Source organism: Oxyura jamaicensis, chromosome 2 (genome assembly GCF_011077185.1).
Source record: "Oxyura jamaicensis isolate SHBP4307 breed ruddy duck chromosome 2, BPBGC_Ojam_1.0, whole genome shotgun sequence".
Taxonomy (NCBI): Eukaryota; Metazoa; Chordata; class Aves; order Anseriformes; family Anatidae; genus Oxyura; species Oxyura jamaicensis.
Genome location: NC_048894.1, coordinates 24,643,464 through 24,667,339, shown reverse-complemented (window position 1 = coordinate 24,667,339; position 23,876 = coordinate 24,643,464). Strand labels below are relative to the sequence as shown.

At 39.6% G+C, this 23,876-nt stretch overlaps 1 protein-coding gene and 1 long non-coding RNA gene across 2 annotated transcripts; one reads left to right on the top strand and one right to left on the bottom strand.

Moving 5' to 3' along the window:
* Positions 1-3,752: 3,752 nt before the first annotated feature.
* On the bottom strand, positions 3,753-17,095 carry LOC118162533. The gene is made up of 3 exons (XR_004748501.1): positions 16,929-17,095; positions 9,714-9,719; positions 3,753-3,764 (listed from the first exon to the last, which is right to left on the bottom strand). It is a non-coding gene; the product is annotated as an uncharacterized LOC118162533 (long non-coding RNA).
* On the top strand, positions 7,798-23,453 carry FAM133B (family with sequence similarity 133 member B). The gene is made up of 11 exons (XM_035318731.1): positions 7,798-7,927; positions 11,115-11,212; positions 11,914-11,992; positions 14,862-14,936; positions 15,104-15,136; positions 15,550-15,618; positions 17,094-17,189; positions 17,807-17,854; positions 19,593-19,688; positions 20,441-20,488; positions 21,401-23,453. The coding sequence occupies exons 1-11, from the start codon at positions 7,904-7,906 to the stop codon at positions 21,485-21,487; spliced, it is 753 nt and encodes a 250-aa protein (XP_035174622.1). The 5' UTR covers positions 7,798-7,903; the 3' UTR covers positions 21,488-23,453.
* The last annotated feature ends 423 nt before the right edge of the window (positions 23,454-23,876 follow it).

The following is a 23,876-nucleotide window of genomic DNA, read 5'->3' as shown; positions in this document are numbered from 1 at the left end:
TATTTAAGCTTAGTAAATCGGCAAGAATACTATATAAATGGTAATGCGTGACAAAAATCTTAATTCTAGTAACATTATTTCTCTCAAATTTCCTATTCATTACTTTGGTATAAAAAAGTTCGGAAGTGCACTTAGTGGCATTGGGATATGTGGAGAAAAGCACGATGCTGGTACAGAAATGTATCAGAAATAAGATTCACTTCTCACTGCTCCAGACACTCCATGTGTGCCTTACTTACATGTTACAAATTCCACTGAAGTTAACAGAATTGTGTAAAGTTAAGCCTGTTTGTAACCCTTACGGGATTCTTGTTTCAGAATCTGCAAGATAAGTTACAGTCGCAAAAGGCCTTATTAAAACTTGTGCTTTCAGGTTTACAAAATACTACAGTGAGGACAGTTTCTGAGACACTTCCAGAGTAACTTTATTAATTGATATTACATCAGGCCAGCATCCATTAGGAAATCAAAATATGCCTCGGTGCCTTTACTTCTCGGAATGATTTTACAAAAAATAAAAAATAAAATAAAAAAAAAATCAAAAAGTTAAAACAGCACCTAATGCTGTTTGGCTTCTTCTTTTGTGCTCTTTTGGTTTTGCTTTTTGTAATATCATTTGCTCTGGAGATGTCTAGGACTTGATTATTCAAGGGAAACATGCAAAGCAGTTTCAAATATTTTTTTTTCTTAATTCACCTTAGATCGCATACTTTGCTGGTGAAAATCAGCATAGTCCTGTTGACTTCTACAGCATTGTTCCAGCTTACACCAGCGAACCAGCTGGCACCTAGAGTTTTAGCATTTCAAGTCACTTTACCTACATATGCAGTAGGATGTTATTTTGCAAGGTGGCAAGTTACCTATCAGTGCAAACTGTACTACCTAGACTACCATTGATGCCTATTCACGGGACATGATTTCACTGTATCACTTCATACTTGAAATTCAAGATGTTCTTTTAATCAGGGTACAAACATGAAAAGGTGCGTGTGTTACTGTTTCTTTTAAAGGTGCATCATTATTTTTATTCTGTGTGCTAATTACTATTCAGTGTTCTTTACATTCTTTTTGTTCAGCATTAAAATCACCTCTGTGTGAAATACAGTATGACCTACAGTGATGCATAAAATTGCAACAGTGATTTCTTGAATTGTTACTTAAATACGCTGATTTACCTTTTGCTCATAAATATTACATCAAGGGGCTACAAAATGCAAACTGTGGTATATAGAAATATTGCACCATTGCTGTACATGAAATCCTGCAGCCTCTCTCCTCTTCTTGCACAGCTGCTGATTACCATATACGCATTGGGAAAACTATGTTTCTGCTGTACAGAATGGCTGGGAAATAATGCAAACACTTTGGAAACTCTAGAGCTCTCTTTGCAAGTTTTCAAACAAAGCCCTTTGATCTAACTGCATGCCTGCTCTGTGTCCCAAATTTCACCCTATGAGGCTTTCTGCTTTAGGAACACCCTCAGCTGGGGCTACTTTACATCGACTGCATTGAAGTTCATCGGAGCATACTCTTTCAAGCATGCACCTTACCATATAACATATTCTTTAGCTTTTAAAAGTTTGTAAAGATGGTGGACTGCAGAACTACTCATGTGTCAATACGGCAAAATTAAATTAAGGCACACAGAAGGTTATCAATGTTGTATTATATCAGAATTACAGTCCTTTGGAACTGAACGTTTTGCTGCTGGCAGTGCAAGAGAAGCAAAGTTGTGTATTTATTGTTGGGTGCTGAGGGTTCAGTATGAAAACCAATATAATAAAAATGTTCACGGTGTCAGGTTCTTTTTAGTTGTTCCCAAATTATTGGAAAGTAAAAAGGCAAGAAATTTGTTTTGTATTTAAAACTGCTTTCCTAAAGTTTACTTCACTTTTCGAGCTATATTTTTCTTTTATCTAAAAATGTAAAATGAATACAGATGCAGTAAGTATTGTATATTAAATACAGTAAAATAGCAACATTGTTTTCTAGTTTTTCTGTTCACAGGTGTTTTTCTCAACACCCTGGGTATTACAGAAAATAAACAAATGTACACAAAACCAGTCACACAAACACAAGCACATTCACGCTCTTTCAAGCATCCCACCATACACCTTTACTTTTATAAAAAATCTTATCTCGTTTGTCCTCATTTCTGAATTCTTTTCATGTTTCCCTAGGATGAATTCCATTTAAAAAATAAATAAATTAAAAAAAAAAAAAAAAATGTTGCAATTGCTATGAAGGCTATTTAGTTCAGCACTGTCTGTCTTTACTGAAATCTTCTTTTTTTACGTTATGTTTGCTAGGCAAATTGTGCTTTAATTAAGCAATGGTGGCTCTCAGTCATTCATGAAATGCTTTATTTTCCCCGAATGTTACTCAATCCAACTGTTGCACTAAGACGTGTGCTATTTGTGTCTTCCTAAAGATTCTGCTATTTTCATCTATCTTTACAGATCCCAAGCACACTTCCCTGGCTGGCTGTTTTTTTCTTGGTTGGCTACAAATATGACTAGTAACATTTCTGAGTACATAGAAATGGCAAAAGTACGTGTTTCGAGTCAAACACAAAAACAGCACATCATCAAACTCTAAAACCAGATGCATGTTTTCTGTCTTCACTCCTAACCAACCAAAAAAACCTCCTCGGCTAAACAGCTCAAATAAAGCTTCAGTTTATTGCAAAGACCATTAGGCGCTCTTTAGAGCAGGATAAAAGCAGTTTCGACCAACAGGGCCTCAAATGACCCACCAGAATCTAAAAACCATTAGCCAAGGCATCCAAACAGATTTCCACTTCTGGATGAAAGCTCGAGACGGAAATGACTGCAAAGCTAACCAGACCCCCAAACCACAAAGGATTTTTTAACTTAAAACCAAAATTTTGTACTGCCCCTAGAAAGTACAAGGAGCCGTGAAAGCCCGTAACACTTCTATACACTTCAGATACAATGCAACACTAAATTAAACACCTTTACATCATGTGACATTCCAAATTAGCCTTTAAACACTTCATAAGAGGATGCAGCAGCAGTCCACCAAGAGACAGGCACATCATCAGCCGCAGGGAGGGAGGCCTGTTGTCCCAGAACAGTCACCGTCACAACCCATGTCAGCCACGGCTAGCACATGCTGAAAAAAGGGAAAAATCACAGAAATTTTTGGCAGATTAAACAAGAGGTGTACAGACCTGGATACTGTTCAATGTCTTCTCTCTCTGATAGCACTCTGCTAGCCCAGGAGAAACCTCAGCCCTCTGTGGACAGCTGTGGAACAAACTCTGACTACATGAATTTTCTTCCTAGCCCTCATCTGTGAGAGAGTGAGCTACGGGAGGCTCATAAAACTCAATAATGGAAGGGTAATAAAATTATGAGAAATCCATTAAGAAAAATACTACAGAGAAATAAGCACAAGTGTTACTGTCCTCATTAGTCACATAACTGGTCTGATCCCTTTGCCTCACAATGATCTAATGACACTAGGTACCACACGCTTGTTAGCAGCGTAGAAGCAAGCGCTCATTTTGAGTTGCTTACATGTGTTGTCTTTGTCTATTATTTGTCTGCCAGCTACTGATGTGCAGCAAGATTTACAATATCTGTATCAATCATCATTTTACACCTATCAGTGGTGGTGTTTTGGGTTGTGGGTTTGTTTGTTTGTTTGTGGTGTGTTATTTTTTGTCCCTTCTGTATACAGAGGCCTCTTTCATGCATACATTTTGCTGGAATTTGTTGCTCATGTCTTTGATGAATTTCCTGGGCACTGAGAACTTCTGCCTGATGTGTTTCTGGAGTAATCCTTACATTAGGATATACCAGTTGCGCTCTGAGGAGCTGAAACTCTCCTTCCTTGCTGCCTAATGCTGTAATTTTCCACAGTAAATTTTCTTCACAACTGAGAAAATTTTCCTTGCGATTCTGGTGTATTCAGCTCCTCGGCTTTCCTCTAGCTCCTCAGAGCCTGCTTGTGGCAAATGGCTTCAAGTCACCAGTTCCCATGGACTCAACATTTTTTTCTAGTTATTGCTCAACCCAATCCGATCTGATCAACCGCAACGCTGTTTCAGAAATGAGGCTCATTCATGCTTCCTATGATTAAAGTACTAACATGTGGTTACTTCTCTTCGTTTTTACAACGCTGTATCTAACATGCAGTCATTCTTAATGGTACCCTTTAAAAAAAAAAAAAAAAAAAAAAAAAAAAAAGGACATTTGAAGTTCTGAGCAAGGAGATGCCAGTGACTCTCAGTCTCCTAGCCCTTGCATTAACCTAACATCAGTACTACGACATTCCTTTGCTTGCTAGACACACAGGTAGCTAATGAATGATGATTAAGTACTTTTTCCCCATGTTTTTTTTTTTTTTTTTTCCTTTGTTTTGGCAAACAGAGCCTGTTGCATTGAATTCTGTGCCAGGACAGGCTGCCGTTTCATGGCACCTTAGTGTATGCATCCACAGAAGAGAAAACAAAGAAGAGGTCGCACCTGTAACTGACCACCAGGTGGGTCAAGGGGAGGGGAAAAAATAAAAATAATAATAAAAAAATAGACTCATACAGAATCATAGAATCATTAAAGTTGGAAAAGCCCTCCAAGATCATCTGGTCCAACCATCACCCTACCACCAATGTCACCCACTGAACCACGTTCCTAAGCACCACGTCCAACCTTTCCTTGAACACCCCCAGGGACAGTGACACCACCACCTCCCTGGGCAACCGGTCCCAATGCCTCACTGCTCTTTCTGAGAAGAAATGTCTCCTAATTATTTCAATTGTTGAAGAGTAGTGCTCTTTCTTCAATTCTTTATTTTAATTATTGAAGAGTAAGGGCATGATGTTTCCATTTTTCCACTCACCAGGGACATCGCCCAAATGCCAGGACTTTTCAACTCTGATGGAGATAGGCTTGGCAACTCCATCAGCCAGTTCCCTCAGGACCCTGGGATTCATGTCACCAGGTCTCATAGACTTGTACCTGTTTAGATTCATCAGGTGGTCTCAAACCTGCTCTTCACTTACAGTGGCTGGGACTTTGATTCCCCAGCCTCCATATAGGGGTTCAGGGAAATGAAAGACTTGCGGAGCCCATCTACCAGTGCAAAAGGAGGCAAAGAAGTTGCTGAGTACCTCAGCCTTCTCCATGTCTGTCGTTACCAATTACTCACATTTGGAAACTCACTCCTAATGTAAGAAATTAGCCACCCATAATTGCTTACACACTACTATTTTCACCCCTCAGTCTATTTGCACAAGTCTTAAAGGTGCACAGTGGCCCTCAGGGACTCCTCCCATCACCCTAGTGCAGCAGCCAGAAGGAAGCTGGGTCCTCTCTTGTGCTCGTCCTCGAGGCTCTGTGTAGAAGGGATGCCACCTCTCGCTCAAGGGCTTGGGGATGGGAAAGAAGCACTCAACACAACCCCTGAGAATCAGCAAGAGTTCTTTATTGCTGGGACATCTTGCAGGTAAGCCTGCAGGATGTCCATGGTGTTTGGTGGCTCCAAGCTAATGCTTGGGACGGAGCCTGAGCGATGAGTAGGGAGCTCGCCAGGAACTCCTGCGATGTTGTTTGTGCTCTCTGATGGCAGAGAGCAAAGACATGCCAGGGTAGTCCTAGGTCTGATCTGGCATAGGTGGACCCACTTCCATCAGTTCCTCCACCTCTTCTGGTGGATCCAGTTCCATGGGCTCCACGGTGTTTGGAAGAAGGACAAGCCAGTCCTTGCTCGGGACTGCCCAAACTGGATGCCTTCCATCAGGAATGTTTTCAGGCCAGGGTGCTGAACCAGTGGGTCGTCCAGTTCCATGCCTAGGTCCCATGGCACTGTGCGGTTCATTTCCATGCATGGTTTCAGCACTGCCATCTGTTTTATGGCCATGGCTGGGTCCCATGCTGTACTCTGGATGATAGGCACGCCTCGTCTCCATGCAGCTGTCTGGCTGATGCTCCTGCCTTCACTCCACACCACCACTGCACTGATGGGAAGGCCCAGGCCCCCTGCCACTGCCAGGCCCCCTGCCGCTGTATGGCTGAGGGGGCGTTGTATGGCGGCATCACTGCGGTGCCAACGGTACCACCTGTAAGTGTCTGTGGGCTGGGCACCAGAGGTCCCTCGGGCACTGGTGTCAGTTGTGCTGCAGGTGCTCTCTCTCTGCCCATGACACATCTTGTTAGCTGCATTCCTTCTTGGTGCTTCTTTGGATTGCATTGCTGTCCTCGCACACCAAGGAGGGCTGCTTCTCACTTTGCTGCTTCTAGTCTTCTTCCTGCCACACAAGCTGGCTGTCAGAGGGCCTAGAAGCTCAGAGAATAGTGGGGCATCTGCAGGGGTCCTGTTTTGTAGGGTCCACAGCAACGGCGGGGCAGTGGTGGCCACTGTGACCTCAGCAAGCCTCTGTGATGGAGTGGCCCATGTGTGGCCAAAGGCAGCTGTGTTGGGAGCGGCCTGGAAAATGCTCTCGTGTGGAAGAAGAAGGGTTGGAGGGGCTGAGGGCCCCTTTTCTGGGGCTGGCTGTCCCAGGCCATTTGACTTGCCAGAGAGAAAAGCTGCTCCTTGGCCACAAGGACTGCCCTCCACCTCCCATCCTGTGCCCTGGGTTTATTTTTAACACTGTTTTTTAAGTAATTTAATTCTATTATTTACAGAAAAGTATAGAAACAAGGCGCATCTTCAGCCCTAATTCCCATGTGTGCTTTGTGCTCTGAGTGAAGAATTTCTGCCTCACATCACACCTAATCTAAATCTCCCCTCCATTTGTTCAAACCCATTATTCCTTGTTCCATCGCTACGCTCCCTGATAGAGTCCCTCTCCAGCTTTCTTTTAGGCCACTGTTATGGGTTAGGTTAGGTGGCAGAACTGCAGAACCATGCAAATTGCAGCCTTATCTACGTTGTTCCACATGTTCCACATGACGTTTTCCAGGTCAGGCTCTAGCCTCTCATCAGTGTAACACAGAATCATAGAACCATTATGGTTGGAAATGCCCTCCAAGATCATCTGGTCCAACCATCACCCTACCACCAATGTCACCCAATAAATCATGTCCCTAAGCACCACGTCCAACCTTTCCTTGAACATCCCCAGGGATGGTGATGCCACCACAGAATCACAAAATCACAGAACTGTAGGGGTTGGAAGGGACCTCAAGAGATCATCGGGTCCAACCCCCTGCCAAAGCAGGTTCCCTAGAGCAGGTTGCCCAGGTAGGCATCCAGATGAGACTTGAATATCTCCAGAGGAGGAGACTCCACAACCTCCCTGGTCAGCCTGTTCCAGTGCTCCATCACCCTCACCGTGAGGTTCTTTTGCATGTTGGTTTGGAACTTCCTGTGATCCATTTTTTGGCCATTGCCCCTTGTCCTGTCCCCACAAACCACTGAAAAGAGGTCCCTCTGTCTCCCACACTCAAGGTTGCCCACCTCCCTGAGCAACCCATCCCAACGCCTGACTGCTCTTCCTGAGAAGAAATGTCTCCTCGTTTCCAACCTGAACCTCCCCTGGTGCAACTTGAGGCCATTCCCTCTAATCCAAACACCTCACGACGGCACCTTTTCCCCTCCTGGGACGTTTATTCCTGGCAGGAGGCGCAGCTCCCACGTCCTCCCATTTCCCCTCGCTTTAACCCTCAGCCCCCTCTCCACGCGGTGCGGAGTCTGCCACCCCCGCTCCCCCCCTCCAGCCTCTCCCCCCGTCCCTGCCCGCCTCCAGGCGGCTCCGGCCTCGGTTCGCGCCCCGTTCCCGGCAGGGGGCGCTGCGGGGCCGCCGCCATCGCCGCCGCCCGGCGCTGGGTGGCTGCGCGGGGCTGAGCGGGGCCGAGCAGGGCCGGCTGCGGCGCGGCCTCCGTGGCACGGGGCAGGGGTTCGGGGTTGGGGCTGGGCGGCTCCCGGCGGCGCCATGGGGAAGCGGGACAACCGCGTGGTGAGTGCGAGCGGCGGGGGGGCAGCGGCCGGATGGCCGCGGGGCTCGGGCGGGGCCGCAGCGCTGCGGCGGGGCCCGCTCCGGGGGGGTACCGGCGGCACCCGAGGGCTCGGCGGGGGCCGGGGAGGCCTCGGGACGCCCCCGGGCCGGGAGCCGGGCGCAGGCCTGCGGCTGCCGTGGCAGAGCCCGGTGCGATCCGGGGGGCGCCGGGCTGCGGGCGTGTTGTCAGCTGGGTACAGGGGCGGTGGAGGTGCAGGCCTGGCCCCGGTAAAAACGCGGTGTCCCCAGGGGGGACGGACTGCATCTGGGGTGCTGATTGTGCTGATCGCCCCGCGGTGTGCCCGCACACTCGGCGTGTGTGCACCCGAGCGAGTGAAATTAGGTTTACACGGCACGCTGCTAACCCCGAGCCTGTGGTCAGAAGGCCGAAAATAGCCCTGGTTGCAGCGCCTAATTCCGCGTTGCTGCACTCGTCCCTCCCTTCCCGTTAAACTTGTTCCTACCAGGTAGCATTCACCTAAGGCTTGTCTTTTACTTAGGCATTACAAGGCCCAAATCTAAAATGAATGAGTTTTATGATGAAAAATAAGTCTTGAGACTTTTATTTCTCCCCTTTCTTTGTTTATAGTACATGCTCTGAGTTTGTAGTCAGCTCTGTTCAGGAAGACTTCTGCTTCCCTTGCTGGAACACCGTGTAATGGACGAGATGGACATAAACACCACCCAGATGGTGATGGCTGATCGTACAGGCAAATTACGATACAGGGCCCCTTGCTTCACTTGTGTGATTGTAGAGCTTTCCACCTGTTACTTCATTCCCGTGGCCCTTCCTAAAGCTGCTGTCATTTTGACTCTTTGGAGAAGGAAAATAAGATTTTTTTCCCCACCTGCAGGATACTTGCAAGGCAATAATAGATTGTATTGCTTGCCCATAGAGCCCCAGACAACTGTAGGTGCCCTGTGCTTTTCATGAGCACGAAAGCTATAAAACATCTATTAATAACTGCTTGAGCAAACTGCCAGAAGAAGAAAATGGATGTGCAGACAAGCACTTTTCTTTGTGGAGGGTGTATTTCTGTACACTCTCTGGCTAGTGAAATTCAGTTTGGCAAGGTAGTATGAATACTTCTAAGAAATGCTTATTGGCAAAGTAATTATTCATAAATAAACTTGCTTGAAGTCATAGGAACATTTTAAGACGTACATTTCCGAATTGTGGAATATAGAGCAGTATTCAGTCATTATGCTGCTGGAAAGTGAAAAGAAAGTGTGCCACTGAATGGAGGAAGCTTGCTAGCTAGCTATCAGGAATCGGTTTGAGGAAGTAGAAAAGCAGAATTTGGCAGCTGTAGCCTCTTCTGCAGGTAGAGAGATTTGTTTCCATTTCGGGTTAGTTCAGGTAAGAAACCAGCTAATTTTTATTTAAGAACAGCAAGAAAATCTTTTTAGGAGTAATAATTATGTAAGAAGCTAGAGCTTTCAGATACGAATTCCTGAATGGTAACCAAACAGAGTTGACTCAGTTTGCTCATTGTAGTAAGCCAAGTCATGAATTAAATTTGTCGTCTTTTCCACTGTTTCTAGTGCACTGAAATTATCGTTGTTTAATGAAAACAGTGTTCAAACACCACTTTCCTGCATTGCTAAAGGAACTCCTTTTCAACTCAGAAGAAGCTTAATTCAAGTGCAAGATTTCTACTCATTTATCAATTTGCAATACAATAAAACGCGTGAGTTAAAAACATGAATACGCATGTTCAAGTGTTCTAACTACTTGAGTGCACACATCCACCTGGCTGCAAAAGAAGGTGCCGAGCTGAGATAAAACCCATTCAAATGGGCAAATGTTAGCATTTATTGGCCCGTGTTAGTTAACCTTTTTGTGTGAATTTACAAAACAAAAAATGAACAAACAGCCCCCCAAGAAGTGGCAGTAAATGTCATCCTTAGAGTTGTGAACTTGAGTAAAACAGCGTGGACCACCCGAAGGACCTGACCCAAACCAGCGTGGGCAGAGCTGCCCTCCAGTTGCTGCCCTGTTCCGGGACCAAACGTAGCCTGAACACCCCCAGGCCACCAGCCTGCTTGCCAGCCGGTCCCAAAATCCACCACTGCTTCTGGTGTGGGGAGAATGACCGGAGAGGCAGTGGCCATGCTGTGCTTCAGGGATGGGCAAAGAGCCTCATCTGCCGGGTCCCTGTCTCGTGTTGGGAGTGAGGAATGAATGAGGCTGGAAACTGTACTATGCTAAGAACTCTTAAAAAGATACATACACGCATTTGGTCTCAGACTGGGCGACTAAAGCCGGTCGTTATTTTTACTATTTTTTATCATCTCCAAACTGTGGACAGTAAGAGCGTTTGTCTTAGGTTTTGCAAAAGTAATTGTGGAGCACTGGGATGCCATAGTGATAAAAGCCCAGGAGACAAGGGGAGCTATGTACTTTCATTTAACATGAACAAAATATTTTCAGCATAATAAAAATTGAGTAATTGTTAGTTAGCTTGGATTTCTTTCATTTATGGCTGAGATGGCATATGGATTTTACCAGGTGAACCTAGAAATAAGGTTTTTAGAGTGAATGTGAAGAGAATGTGTGGGTCTGAAGAATGGAATACCTCATAAAATTGATGTTTTTGTTGTTGTTGAAATAGCCCTAAGTCTCCGAAGTTTCATATAATTGCATAATTGTAGCTGAGCACCACCACTCACTTGTTTTGGTGTTACAGCAAGGGTCTTGTGGGGTGTCATAATTTCGTTCAGAATGTGTTGAATCTGTTATCATCAGTTTTGAGCAGAACTTTAAAGGCCTAGGTATCAGCTGTCCCAGAGAGTAAAAGCTGAAATAAAATCTCACTTTCCCTATCCCAAGGAAGAATATTTCAGCAATCATGATACTGTACTCAGTTTGCAAAATCATTGTGCAGGGAGGAGAATTCCTGTAAAGAACATGGTCTTTTTGTGGACGAGTTCATTCTACCACAGCATAACTCAAACTGAAAGCTCTTTCCAGGGTCTTTCTGTCAGGCTGAATCAGCCTGATTTAGTTAAATACTATATTTTTAGGAACAAGTCAGAATTGTTTTTCAGCGAGTGAGAAAAAGGTTGTGTGAAGAGTGACAAGGACAGGTTTTGGTAATGTAGTGCAGCTGATGAATTTTGTATTCCTTCTTGTTTCATGTTCAAGGCTTATATGAATCCCATAGCTATGGCCAGAGCACGAGGTCCTGCCCAAAATTCAGGACCAACAATACAAGACTACTTGAACAGGCCAAGACCAACATGGTAAGTGGCAATATTTGTCTGCCTGTTTGACGTACTGAGTGCAAGATTTGTTCTCTGTTTTTGAGATGACACAGTTAGCTTACCTCCTCCCCAGAATACCCAATAATACATTTTGAAAGGTTCCTTAGCTCTGGCCAAGGAGTTCTTCTCTAAATATGTATTGAATCTCCTCTTTTAAAAATAGTATTTAATTTTGAAATAATTATTTCTCATTTGTCTTTAAATGTTTTGGCTACAGTTTCTAAGAAGAGGAAAATGTTGGTTATCTTACCTCTTTCACAAATCCTAATACCTAAAGCCTTCAGATGTATTCAATTTTAAAACAAAGTAATCTCCAGAAAAAAAGATTTTACTAGTATATTCTTAGATCATAGTCTACCATACCCAACAAAATTACTCGCAGATATTATCAACAACTTGTTTAACATTCAGTCCATTTCACCTCCTCTCATAATAAATTAGAGCACAATTTACCTAATTGCAAAGCTAGCTTTAGATCCTTCAGAGGGATTTAGCTACCATTCTTAAATTATTACGATTAGGTTACCATACTCATAACATCTAAGGTGCTTTCGTTCTTTTTTCTGTTGGAAGTTCAGCCAAAGTTAAACTTCAAAAAAACTTCAAAAAGTTACACACTGAAGAAGGTATTTTTAATTGTGAAAATACAACAACTCTGATCTATTATCCTTTTTATGTAGGGAAGAAGTGAAAGAACAACTAGAAAAGAAAAAGAAAGGATCCAGGGCTTTGGCTGAGTTTGAAGAAAAGATGAATGAGGTTGGTAATGTTGTTAGGATGTTAATATTCAATCCGTGTTACACGCTGGTTTTCCTCCCTTATCATTAACACCACCACGTACACATAACATTTCACTTCACACAACCTTGTAATGAGTCAGTGTTTTATTTTGTTTGTATTGAATATTAAGGTAGAGGAAGAGCAACCTGTGATTTAGAGAAAAACACAATTTAAAAAGTTCTGAGAAATATTGCTGAAGAAAATATGAACTTTATAAATGTTAATATAGCCAGACAAATGCGTATGTTTACATTAGTAAATAAGACTCATGCATTTCCTAGTATGATAAACTGAAGTTTGTTGTGCTAATCTTCAGTTGTTTAAGGTCACACAATCCAAACATATTGGAAAGAGGTGTATTACTGGAAACAGCCTCCTTCCTTTGACAAGGAATGTACATGTGATAGTGATATGGGAGAAGGCACAAAGAATGGCCTTGAATATCCAAATAGGCCTATATAACACTTCTTTCTCATCCTAAATTGATTACATGCTGTGCTGGTTCCCTTCTTTGGAGCTATTCTCATACTTGTGTTCAGTATACAACTGGAGATCAGCATGCTGTGAGAAAGTTTCATGTATAACTCTTGTTGTGTACATCGGAAGAAATTGGTATATATCAGTTAAACACTTCTCTTCCCTTCTTGAATTCTGTTGTTTGGGGATAAGCTTCAAGCAGCAGTCATTGTCATTGCACAAGAGTTTCTGGTTGAAGTAGATAGTGCTCCTCCTCTGTTATTGAAAGGGCATGATTCTTGTGCTCATTACACCTTTTTGTCTAAGAAGTTAGGCCAATGTTTAGAGGGTCATAGAATCATCCAGGTTGGAAAAGACCATCTGGTCCAACTTTTAACCTAGCACTGCCAAGTCCACCATTAAACCATGTCACTAAGCACTACATCTACATGTTTTTTGAAGACTTCTAGGGATGGTGACTCAACTACTTCCCTGGGCAGCCTGTTCCAGTACTTCACAACCCTTTCAGTGAATAAATCTTTCCTAATATCCAGCTTAAACCTCCCCTGTGCTGACTTAAGGCCATTTCCTCTTGTCTTTCTCCCCCTGATCAAGCCTACACACTTTCAAACTTACTTCCTCCTTCTCTTCTTTGGCAAGATCTGAATTCAAATTTAGAGTTTTCCTCAAATCTGCTAATGCTAGACACAAAGCGGTGTCAAAGATGACTTACCCTGCTTTATTTCCTGGGTCAGCAGGATCAGCTACACCAACAGACTCACGAACTCTCACCTTTGCAGCTAACCACTTCCTCAGGTGAAAGTGTACAGGTCATTTAATACACATAAAGAAAGATGCTTCACTTGTCGTACCATGATCATTATGTCAGGATAAATCCTTCTGATCAATACAGAGGTCATGGTCTGTATCCAGCTCCCAAAATTTGCAATAAATAACATAGAAATGTTCATGTGAGAAGTACTCTTTCAGATGGTTAGTATCAGTTTCAGAGGAGATCACTTGTTTTGTGCTCTGTGAGTTTTAGCTTGGTGAGTTTGATTTAGTATTTTATCATGTCCTTTTCCTGTCTTTTCCTTTCCTTTATAAAATAAATGACAGTGGCATGGTTAGAAGGTAGCAGCCTTTTACCATGGCAGAATGAAGGGAATCATGAAGTGGCCATGAGTTCTTCCTAAAGCTCTTAAGCACAAATCTCTCAGTGACAGAAAGGGTTACAAGTCTGTGAATGAGGTGCCATTTACTGACAGATGTTCTTCTCTGTACTTTTTTTTTTTAAAAAGCACAATCTGTTTATACTTAAGAGAGAATGTCTGCCGAAGAAAGCACAGGCTGTAGTCAGAGACTCCAGGTAGCTCCAGGTAGTTGTTAAATCAAAGTACCCAACCTGCTGCAATACCCTGTAGATTCTGCCCTGGCTCGTGGAAACACATTCCATGCAGCACTGTATCCTGGCTAATCTGCCATGTCTTTCAGCAGCACCGTTTAGCTAATTCACAGGGTGCTGACTCAGGGTTCTGTGTATCATATTACATTGCATGTGTATAATCCTACTTAATTCCTAATATTTCTTTCCTTTCTTCACAATATCTGGGTTATCATTGCTCTGCCAATAACATACCAGTACGGCTTAAATGGAAGGAAAGGAAGAATCAGAATAATAATAATAAAGAAGAGAGCACACCCCTGACACAGGAAGCAGGAATAGCAGATTGAAGCTAGCAGACTTGATACGATGGGGTGTTAGATGTTTCAGAGCTCTTAAAAGAGGGATTTCAGGTAGACCTAGAGAGCTTGTGAGGGGTTGAAAATGAGGAATCAAAGGAGACACTTATCCAGGCAGTGTGCTTGGTAAGAGCATTTCTGTGAAGATGTACATAGTAATTTAATATTCTAATCGTTGATTAGATCACTGACTAATTGTTGATCAGAACACTGACAAGGCCCAGAACAGACACTAGATAGAGACGTCCATGCATTGAATAGTGGCCAGCAGAATTTTTCTGGAAATTTTATTTCCACTGATTTTAAAACTTAGACAAAATACACATATTTCTGGTAGGTTGTCCCACCTTGCTGAAGTGCTCTAACAGGAACTATGATACAAAGCCACAAATAGCAAAATTGATGACCTTCTATTAAACCCAAATAACTTGACCATAAAGGTGAGACCTAAGATAATAATTGGATGAATATTAATTTTCTGTAGCATCAAATGCATCATAGCCTTGGTTAATACTATATGTTGTTTATCTTCTGTGGGTTTTATGAAAGCTATAACTTCAGGTAAAGAATAGGATTTTGAAAAAGGTTTTTGAAAAATGCTGTTGGAAGTAATGGTCATGTCACTGTTTTTGTTTGGGTTTGTTTTCAGAATTGGAAGAAAGAACTGGAAAAACACAGGGAGAAATTACTGGGTGGAAACGAGAGTTCCTCCAAAAAGAAAGAGGTAAGTTATTTTCAGTTTAATACAGTTTGGAACTGATTTTGTCATCAGCGCTGGCAATACAAAATGCCATAAATAGCTTTTGAAAGTCAGCATTAAATTACATAAACCTAAATGCACAACAAAAGAATGTGATCCCAAAATAACATTCATTCTGTTCTATTTTTAAGAAAAAGAAAAAGGAAAAGAAGAAATCTAGTAGGGTGAGCAAAATTTTCAGTTTTCTGGGCTTTTTTGCTTTGGGATTGTTCCTATTTGTCGCTTAAGTTGTCTTGGGAAGAGGGGGTATAGCTTTAACTTTGAATTTGGATGTTAAATTGCCTGTTTTTTCTTTGAGAGAGGTAGATTATTCTGTACAAGGAGAACGTTATTTCTGCTTAAAGAAATGTGGGTGGGGAGGGAAAGCATCAAATATATATTATCACATGAAAAATATTAGAAGTCACTTTTTACAATTTAAGAAAATCTATGTGAAGACCATGTTCTTGGAAGTAAAATTTTCTTGATAATACTTTGCAAATGAAGAGATTTTAGAGGTGTTTGGATGGACTTTTACTTACTTACTGGACAAAATGCTGCATCTCACAAGCTTCACTTTTTGTTGTGTTTGGTCAAGTTGTCTTCATCTTCCTCTTCTTCATCAAGTTCTGATTCTTCCAGCAGTGAATCTGATTCAGAAGATGAGGTAAGAACTAAATTACCAGGATCTAACATGTTTTGTATTTTGCATTTGTATTGTTCTCAGCTTGCTGGGGGTTTAATTGAAGAGTTTAATTGAGGAGTTGTGTCTTTTCTTGGCTGTTAAGAGAATTCCTCCATCATTCGTGGAGGAGGTACATGGGATTTCTGTTTTGAACATGGAAGATGTGACTGAAAATGAGTAAACGTTTTACCAGATAGATCAGGTCACTGAAATGGTGGCCAATATTTGTTTAATGTTGCATACTATTTACCAACTTGAACAGTCAGTAAAGTTACACTTACAAGAGTGATACTATGTAGTTCATTATAGAATGAAGGTAAGTACTCATTGACTGCACCTGTTAATCTGTTTTATCTTTTGAACCTGAGATTTATTGCAAAACTATTTGTTGGAAACCAGACTAATGCACAGCAATACTCTGAAGTCAGTGTAGATTAAAACTGGGTAGGTTCACATACTTTTTGGAAGAGACACTTCTTGTCTGGAGATACTCTTTAGATCTAGTATAGTGTCAGCAGTTGTGAATTATGAAATTGTTGTTAATAGAACTAAGGTCTTTGATCAAGAAATGGAACGTTAGCACTGGCGTCTTTCTGTGAAAGCTTGCAAAGTATCACAAACGCTGCAGGTGTGGAAAGAACTTCCTTATGCAGTCTTTTTTGACATATGTGAACCAGTATTACCAGATAAAAAGCAAACAAAAAAATGAATAACATGGGATTAGACAGCAATCAGAATGAGGCTTTCAGGCTATAGAAAAAGAGAAAAGGGAAAAAAAAAAAAAAAGTAATGTATCAAACTGATAGGAAATGAATTGCACTGTGGCATATGTTTTTTATGTCAAAGAATATTTCATACAAAAAAATGGATTAAAATACCAGCCCACTCTTTTTCATGAGACTTATTTAACACAGGTTTTGGCAATTTATTTTAGCATATTGATGGGTACCTTGGCTTGCATAAAACTATTCAATTTTGATGCATTTGGAACATATAATAATGTTGTCAATTTTCACTGCATATCTGTTCAAGAAATTCTTCATTAACAGTATGAATTTTGGCTGGCTGGCTTGTAATCTGGATCCATCTCTGTGTTAACATTGAACTGTATGCTTTTTCAGTAGAATCCCCCCATCTAATCACAAGAGTGCAAACATACCATTTTTACTAGTTTAGAATAAAGTGTTTCTTACAGCTAGTCTGGATCTATAGCACACATCTGAATGATAAACGGAATCTGGAGAATATGATTTTTACAGCAGTTTACTCTTTTTTCAGTGCAGAAGAGTGACGGAAGGAATCAATGGTAGCATAATTCATTCCTTAATAGAACATAATAATATGTAGGAATTTGGTGTTCCCTATTCTTTACATTTAATATAAATCTTTAATAGCTAGTGAAAATAAATTCAGGGTTGTCTTTTTTGTCTTTTTTTTCCTAAAACATTCATGGATAGGATAAGAAGCAAGGGAAGAAAAAAAGGAAAAAGAAGTACCGCTCCTCACGAAAATCTTCAACGAGCTCCACTTCTGAATCTGAGTCAGACAGCAAGGTAAATAGCACATGTTACCCTCAGGAAGTTTTCCTGATCTGCGTTATAAAGACAAATGTTTCTGACTTTTACATTTCCTGATTTTTATCTTCTGTATTCAAAGTCATGCATTCTTAGTGTAGCTGAGCTGTGCTTGTATCTTTCAGATGTGATCAGGAATATATCTCTACTGTCCACAATGTCTGGCAGAAATATTTGATCTTCAGAACATAAACATGTTATACCATCATTTTTTTCTATTTTTCTGAATTCAAACATATGCAGCTTTTGTGCTGCTCAAATGTTTACTTTTAATACTACAATTACACTTCAAAAAAATAAAATGTTCTGTGATGTTCTTGTCAATATGCTATTTAATTGAACACCATCTGTGAAAATACAGATACTGCAGGGAATCAGTTGTCAGAATACTGCCTTTCTAATAAGTATCTGTGGACTGAGTAGTAGTTATAAAATATTAAATTAAAAGTTTTTTTTATACTTACTAGAAAGAAAGTAGACCAATGTATAGGCACAGGCTTACTGAATGAACAAAAAAGTGGAGAAGATATACGAGGCAGTCTTCTTTTAGTATTTCTCTGTGTTATTGGACAGTAATTGTTTTTCTTTCTACTTAGGAGAGCACAAAAAAGAAGAGGTCAAAGGAAGATCATGAAAAAGAGAAGGTATAGTTTTACTTTTGAAATACTTGCATCAGAACATCATTTTACATATATAATAGATTTCTCTCTTTTTGTTTTTTCCCTTTCCATTCTTTTTTTTAATTGAATGCTTCAATTTACACCTATGGAAATCTTCTGTCCAAAACTAGATAATCAGAAGGTATTCAGTGCCCCAAATTTGAGATAGACTTTTAGGTGGATTCAGCTTCTGTTTTAGTAATTGCTGTCAGTGGAAACTGTTGGATCTGTTTTTTTCATGAAGCTAAATGAAGAAAGTATCTAATCTGCTGTAGTAGATTGTGGCATTCTAGTATTTGGGATTTATCTTTAACTGTCATACTGAGCTAAAAATACATATGATATTTCCATGGCATGCCTGGTAGGATACTGGTTTGATATTGCCAATTAAGTAACAAAAAGCAGAAGGTATTTTTATCTAAATGTAGTCATAAATATATATTTTCTTAAGTCGGCTTTGAAAAATTACAGAGAATTTTTTACTAGCTTAAGCAAAATTATTATTTCTGTTCTCTGAGCATGAAATCACTCCCTCCTTCTTCATACCTCACCCATTTTGTACACACATCTGAGGACTTTCCTTCTTCAATTATGTTGAATGTAAATAATCTCATTGACTTAAATTTTAGTTATTCCTGTGTGTAAACTAATAGCTTTCAGTGTCTATCCTAGTCTTTCTTTCCAGTAACCTTTATTACCACGTTGCTCTCTGCTACTACAGACAACCATATTGGGTTTGATGTATAAAATCTCCATTGCATAAGGCAAATGTGTTGATTTTTTTCCTTTGCTCTGCTTCTATTTCACCACCAACTCTTTTTGAGTATCTTCTCTTCAAAGAGCAAGTTCCTACTATAGCCCCTTAATCTTGGGTAAGGTGTATTGCTACTTCCACAGCTCTTCTGAAAGCAGAGTACTTTGGAGGGCTAGAGATCTTGCTGATCTGAAGATGCCCTCTCAGATGGGCTACATCATGTGTATTTTTCGTGAGTGCTTTTAGGAAAGGATTATGATACCTATAATAGACTAAATAGGATTGTTGAGATGTGTGATTTCACCATTGAAAAAGATGATTAAGAAGAGTTTTTACAAATCTGGCCTTAGAAATGGAATGGAAGAAAGTAGCTTCAATGAGTGGAATGGGAGAAAGTAGCCTGGTCCAGACCAAAGCTGGCCTAAGAACTGGTTTGTTGGAGCAAGCTCATGCAGCATCTAAATTATGAGCATTTGATTTTTTTTTTTTAAGACTGCTCTTTAAATGTACTGGACTTACCTATATAAAGTGTTGAAGGTATACAGGTTAGACACATGTAGGATGGGGCTTCTTTTATCAACAAACAAGCAAGAGTCTGAAGCTGCGGTGTTTGCACATATTGCAACATTTTCATTTACTCAGTACTATTTAAAATGGTGAAACATTTTAGTTTAAAATGCTTGCTCTTTCACATATTTTTATTTAAAATAAGATGCTATAGTATGCTATTATACTGTCACTCTTAAAAAGTTGCTCTATTTTGGTAACGAAAGCAATGCACGCAAAATGATTTTATTTCCACTAAAAGCATTTTAACAGTAGGGTAATTTGCTGATGACAAGTCATTAGTTTAATGTATACAACATTTGAAAATATTTTAAAACTTAGAAATACTATTTCAATATAATTTTAAGTGGAAGTTTTATGAAATCTGAAGGGCCTCACTTTACTCACCAATGCTTTATGTAGGATGGCAAAAATCACCACAGAAAAAGGAAGAAGGCGGATCGTGGTGACGGACCTCTGTCATCAGAATCCATATCAGAATCAGATCAGACAGAGGAGGTCAGTATGAAAGCTCAATTTCAGGTTACTGATTCACATGAGTAAATAAATAGCTTACATTTAATATATTATTGAAACTGTTCTGCTCTGTACAGTTGACTTTAAGTGTGCAGCATGTTCAAAGTTATATTTTTCTCTATAATAAAAACTTACAGTAAGATTTGTTTAGTGCAACTCCAACCACCTACAGGTTATTCTGAATTAATTTTCTTGAAACTTTTCAAGTTGTCATGGATACTTTTGAGTTTAATAAATTGAGTCTAAGTGGTGGGATACACTTCACAAGATTTCTGTCTAATATTAGAGTACAGACAAGAAAGATTCCAAGATTGCTGCCTTTTCCATTGAATTAAAAAAATGTTGGACATAATAATTGTACTCTCAACTTTGTGTGTATCTACTTTCAGGATTTGTATTTCTGTAGAATTACAAAATTTCATTAAAAGGTTCCAATGTGATGTTTGTTTGTTTTTTTCATTAAGAATTTCTACCAGGTTTTTAGCTTAATAATTTTACCTCTACATCTCAGCTGGTCTCCTGTATTTTAGTAACAGAAAGTTCCCATGTTGGATGTTTATGCTTATTCTAGAATATAACATAGTCACTGTTTTGTCAGTGGTTATTGTTCACCATGTCTTACCGCTGTTGTGCCATCGTTCATTTATATGCAACAAAAGCTCAAGCTTTCATATAAAATGGCACTTCCAAAGCTGTTGTCCCATTACATCTGATTTTATTTTATTTTTTTTTAGGTGCAAGCAAAAAAGAAGAAAAGCAATGAGGAAAAAGAGAAAGCAACAGCAAGTATCCTTCCTACTCATACTGTAGTTTTAGGATATAAATATTCTGTACTTGGTTAATTTACAATTTCACATTTTTCAGTAACAAATGTTTTATAGAAAAAGTCATGTGAATCTAAATTCATCATTTTTCTCTTTATCTGCTGAAGTCACTTTTTCATCTGTGTAGTTAAGGGAAAAATTGTCACTATTTTACCTTTTTAGATATGTATGAATTGAGATTTATTTAACATTTATTGCATCAAGTCAAAATATATTTTACTTTGCACCAAACTAAAAGGAACACTAATTTCTGTACAATAAGAGGTTATGTGGCAGTTTGCCATGGAGGCATTAATGCTGTTCCTTGTCAGAGTATTGTGTACAATTATTCCTTGGTACACTTCTACCAGACCATGAAACGAGCCTTAGGACTCAATCTCTGCATGATCATAATGCTAATATTTACTACACTGTAAATATTACAACTTATTATAAATCTGTAATCATCCTAGTTACTCTCACATATATGAGATGTCAAACACTTTATTCTCTCAGAAATCTGTGAAGCATTGAAAAATCATTTAAAAGTTGAGGAAATAGAATAGCGATGGTGCTGAGAGGTGTGAAATAGCCAGACCATGATGGAGATAAATTGAAAACTGCTCATTTTTTATTGGGATCAAGGGCTGCCATCATTGGGATCAAGGATGCCATCATTTTTATCCAATACAAATTATTGGATAAAATAAGAGCTTTCTTTTTATGATTTCTCAATAGCCTTTTGTATAAATCTCCTCTGAAATGCCATAGGTTTTTACAGAAGCATCTTTTGAAACGTCTTTGTAGAATTGTGCTTTCTGTGCTGTCATTTTTCATTAGTCGAATTTAATAGATGGCAATTTTCTCATAACTTCCATTTTATTTTTTTAGGATAAAGCAAAAAAGAGAAAGAAGCACAAGAAGCATGGTAAAAAGAAGAAAAAGAAGGTTGCTGGTTCAAATTCAGATTCAGAATAGTATTTAAAAAGCAAGACTATCAACAGAAGTGCAATGACTAAAGGAAACTTAAACTGTGAAATTATGACAAACTTTACCAAACTGCATGAGTTTTCCTGTGTTCTAGAAATATTCCTAATCTTTCAGTAGCCAGCCAGATGCAGCTGTGCTGGGGAAGACCATTGTTATTGCCTGCTGCTTAATACATGAGGTACAACTTTTATAAAATTCCAATAAGCAGTATTAGATGTTTGAAACAATATGAGGTGGTAGTCCAGCTGAGATGTAAAATATTGGAAAATAAGAGTTAAACTTTTTAGATACTGAAAGTAGTGTTTTAATGCATTAGTAATAGTCTTTATTTGTAAATCAGGACAAATAAAATCCCAAGTTCATCTTGCAGGTTTATATTATACATAAACAATTACAAGCTGGTGTCTGCGAATGGCGTTTACAAAATGGAAAATTAATGATAACATTTAAAATGCTGCCTTTGTAGTAATGTTTATCATCTGCCCCATTACCATCTTTATGCTTTTGAAAAAGGGAATGCTACCGTTTTGGCTAACTGAATAGGGTGCCTTTGCCTTTGATCCTTGCAAATCTCTGCTATTTTTAATCCATGCAGCATCTCTGATCCTAGGGAGAGCAGAACTATTGTCAGCAGTTCTGGGCTTCTAAGCATGTGCTTCTGCATTAAGCAAGAGCAATGACATTTTGCAGTATAACTGACATTCAAAGCCAGACGACTTTACCTCTGCTTCTTTGCAATAGCGATAGATCTGTGCTAGTAAATACGCATATTTCATTTAATGTAATTTTGGTTTAGTTGAACACTTCTTGCAAACACTGGTAGCTTTTTTCCTTTACATTATCTTTAGAGTTGTTTTGCATGATTTGTATCTTTTTTTAAATTAATGAAAATGCAGGTAATCATTTGTTGTAACCAGTTTTTGAATTATGTTCCACAAGCAGAGTTTCATGTATGTATTTAGTTATAGTTAAGTTCATTGCTGTGTTTAAGTGCACACTTGCTGAAGATATTTAGCATGTAAAAAGCAGGGTTTTGATACCATAACAGCTTCATATTGAAGCTGATTTTACTCTAAGCAAGTTCAGTGGCAGACCTGTTATGTGATGCATCTTGTTAAGATTAAAAACAAAAAATACTGCCAGAATCTCATTAAAGATACTGTTTAAACAGTTTGTATTTATATTTTTGTACTTGAGGGCTACAGAATGTTGACCTAAATCATAAAGCTGTTTTACTTTAAATTAGTTGCTTTAGAAATTTAAAACACGCTTTTATAAATTAAATGTGCACGCATGAAAACACAAGCAACCATTTGATTTTAGTTTTTGCATGAAATTCTCATTATTAGCTTCCACAAGTACCCATTGCTGGGCCTGCTCTTAGTCTTTAACAACTGCCCGCCTATCCTGAATGGTCAACTAGAGATTATTTTAATGGTCCACTGCACAGGTGCTAACTTATAACTTACCTCTGTTGCATACAATGTTTCAAATATTTTATTGCCAAGAATTTCAAGACCTTTGTTAATGGATAATTAGTCTGCAAATCATAACTAAAAACTGGGGGAGAAAGATGATTTAGCATTGTCATTCAACAGTGAAATTCACTTTTCTAGTAAGTTCTTAGAAAAATACAAGTCTTGAATTGCAGCAGTGTCCTAAAATATGCTAAATATTTTGGTCAAGTATTTTATACTGCTGGGTTTGATGCTACTGATTCTAGACCCTGTTTTGTCAGCGAGGTTAAAATAAAGGCAGTAAATAGTAGGGGGTTGGTTTGCAGTTTTTGTTTTGTTTTTAAGTTGTGACGTTACAGTTTTGGTAAAAGAACTTGTAATGAACCATATCATAAATGCTCTGCTCTGCGTGATACCTTATTTGTCCTTTCAACAACTACCTGCAACAGAAAGAAATAAAAAATGGGAATGAGGACCCCAGTCTTCCAAATACGTAAGCCGGTATGTCATTTTAATTGTCTGAATATAACTACTTGTTCTTGTCAACTGTGTGCTTCAAATACTGTTGCGAAGCTTTGGTAGTGAGTGGTGTAGCTACTTAAGGAGCTACAGGCTTTGTCAATTCACAGCAAAGCTGCTTTCATGTCAACAATGAAATGTTTCAGTTTTCAATACATTAGACAACCACATTGAGACTCCTCCTGCATCTTCTTTTTCTTGAAGAGTAAAGTGTGGTCACATCTCAGCTTTCTTGATTTGTATACATTGAATATATCTGAGGAGGCAATATTGGTTTCTAGTGGAGGCAGAGCACTTCGCTTGTTAGTTCTCCATTTAACTTGTCGTCACCAGTGCTGTGCAGAGACCTGCAGTGGTGCAGTGGGGATGTCGAGGAAGGAGACTCAGAATGGGCCAGCATA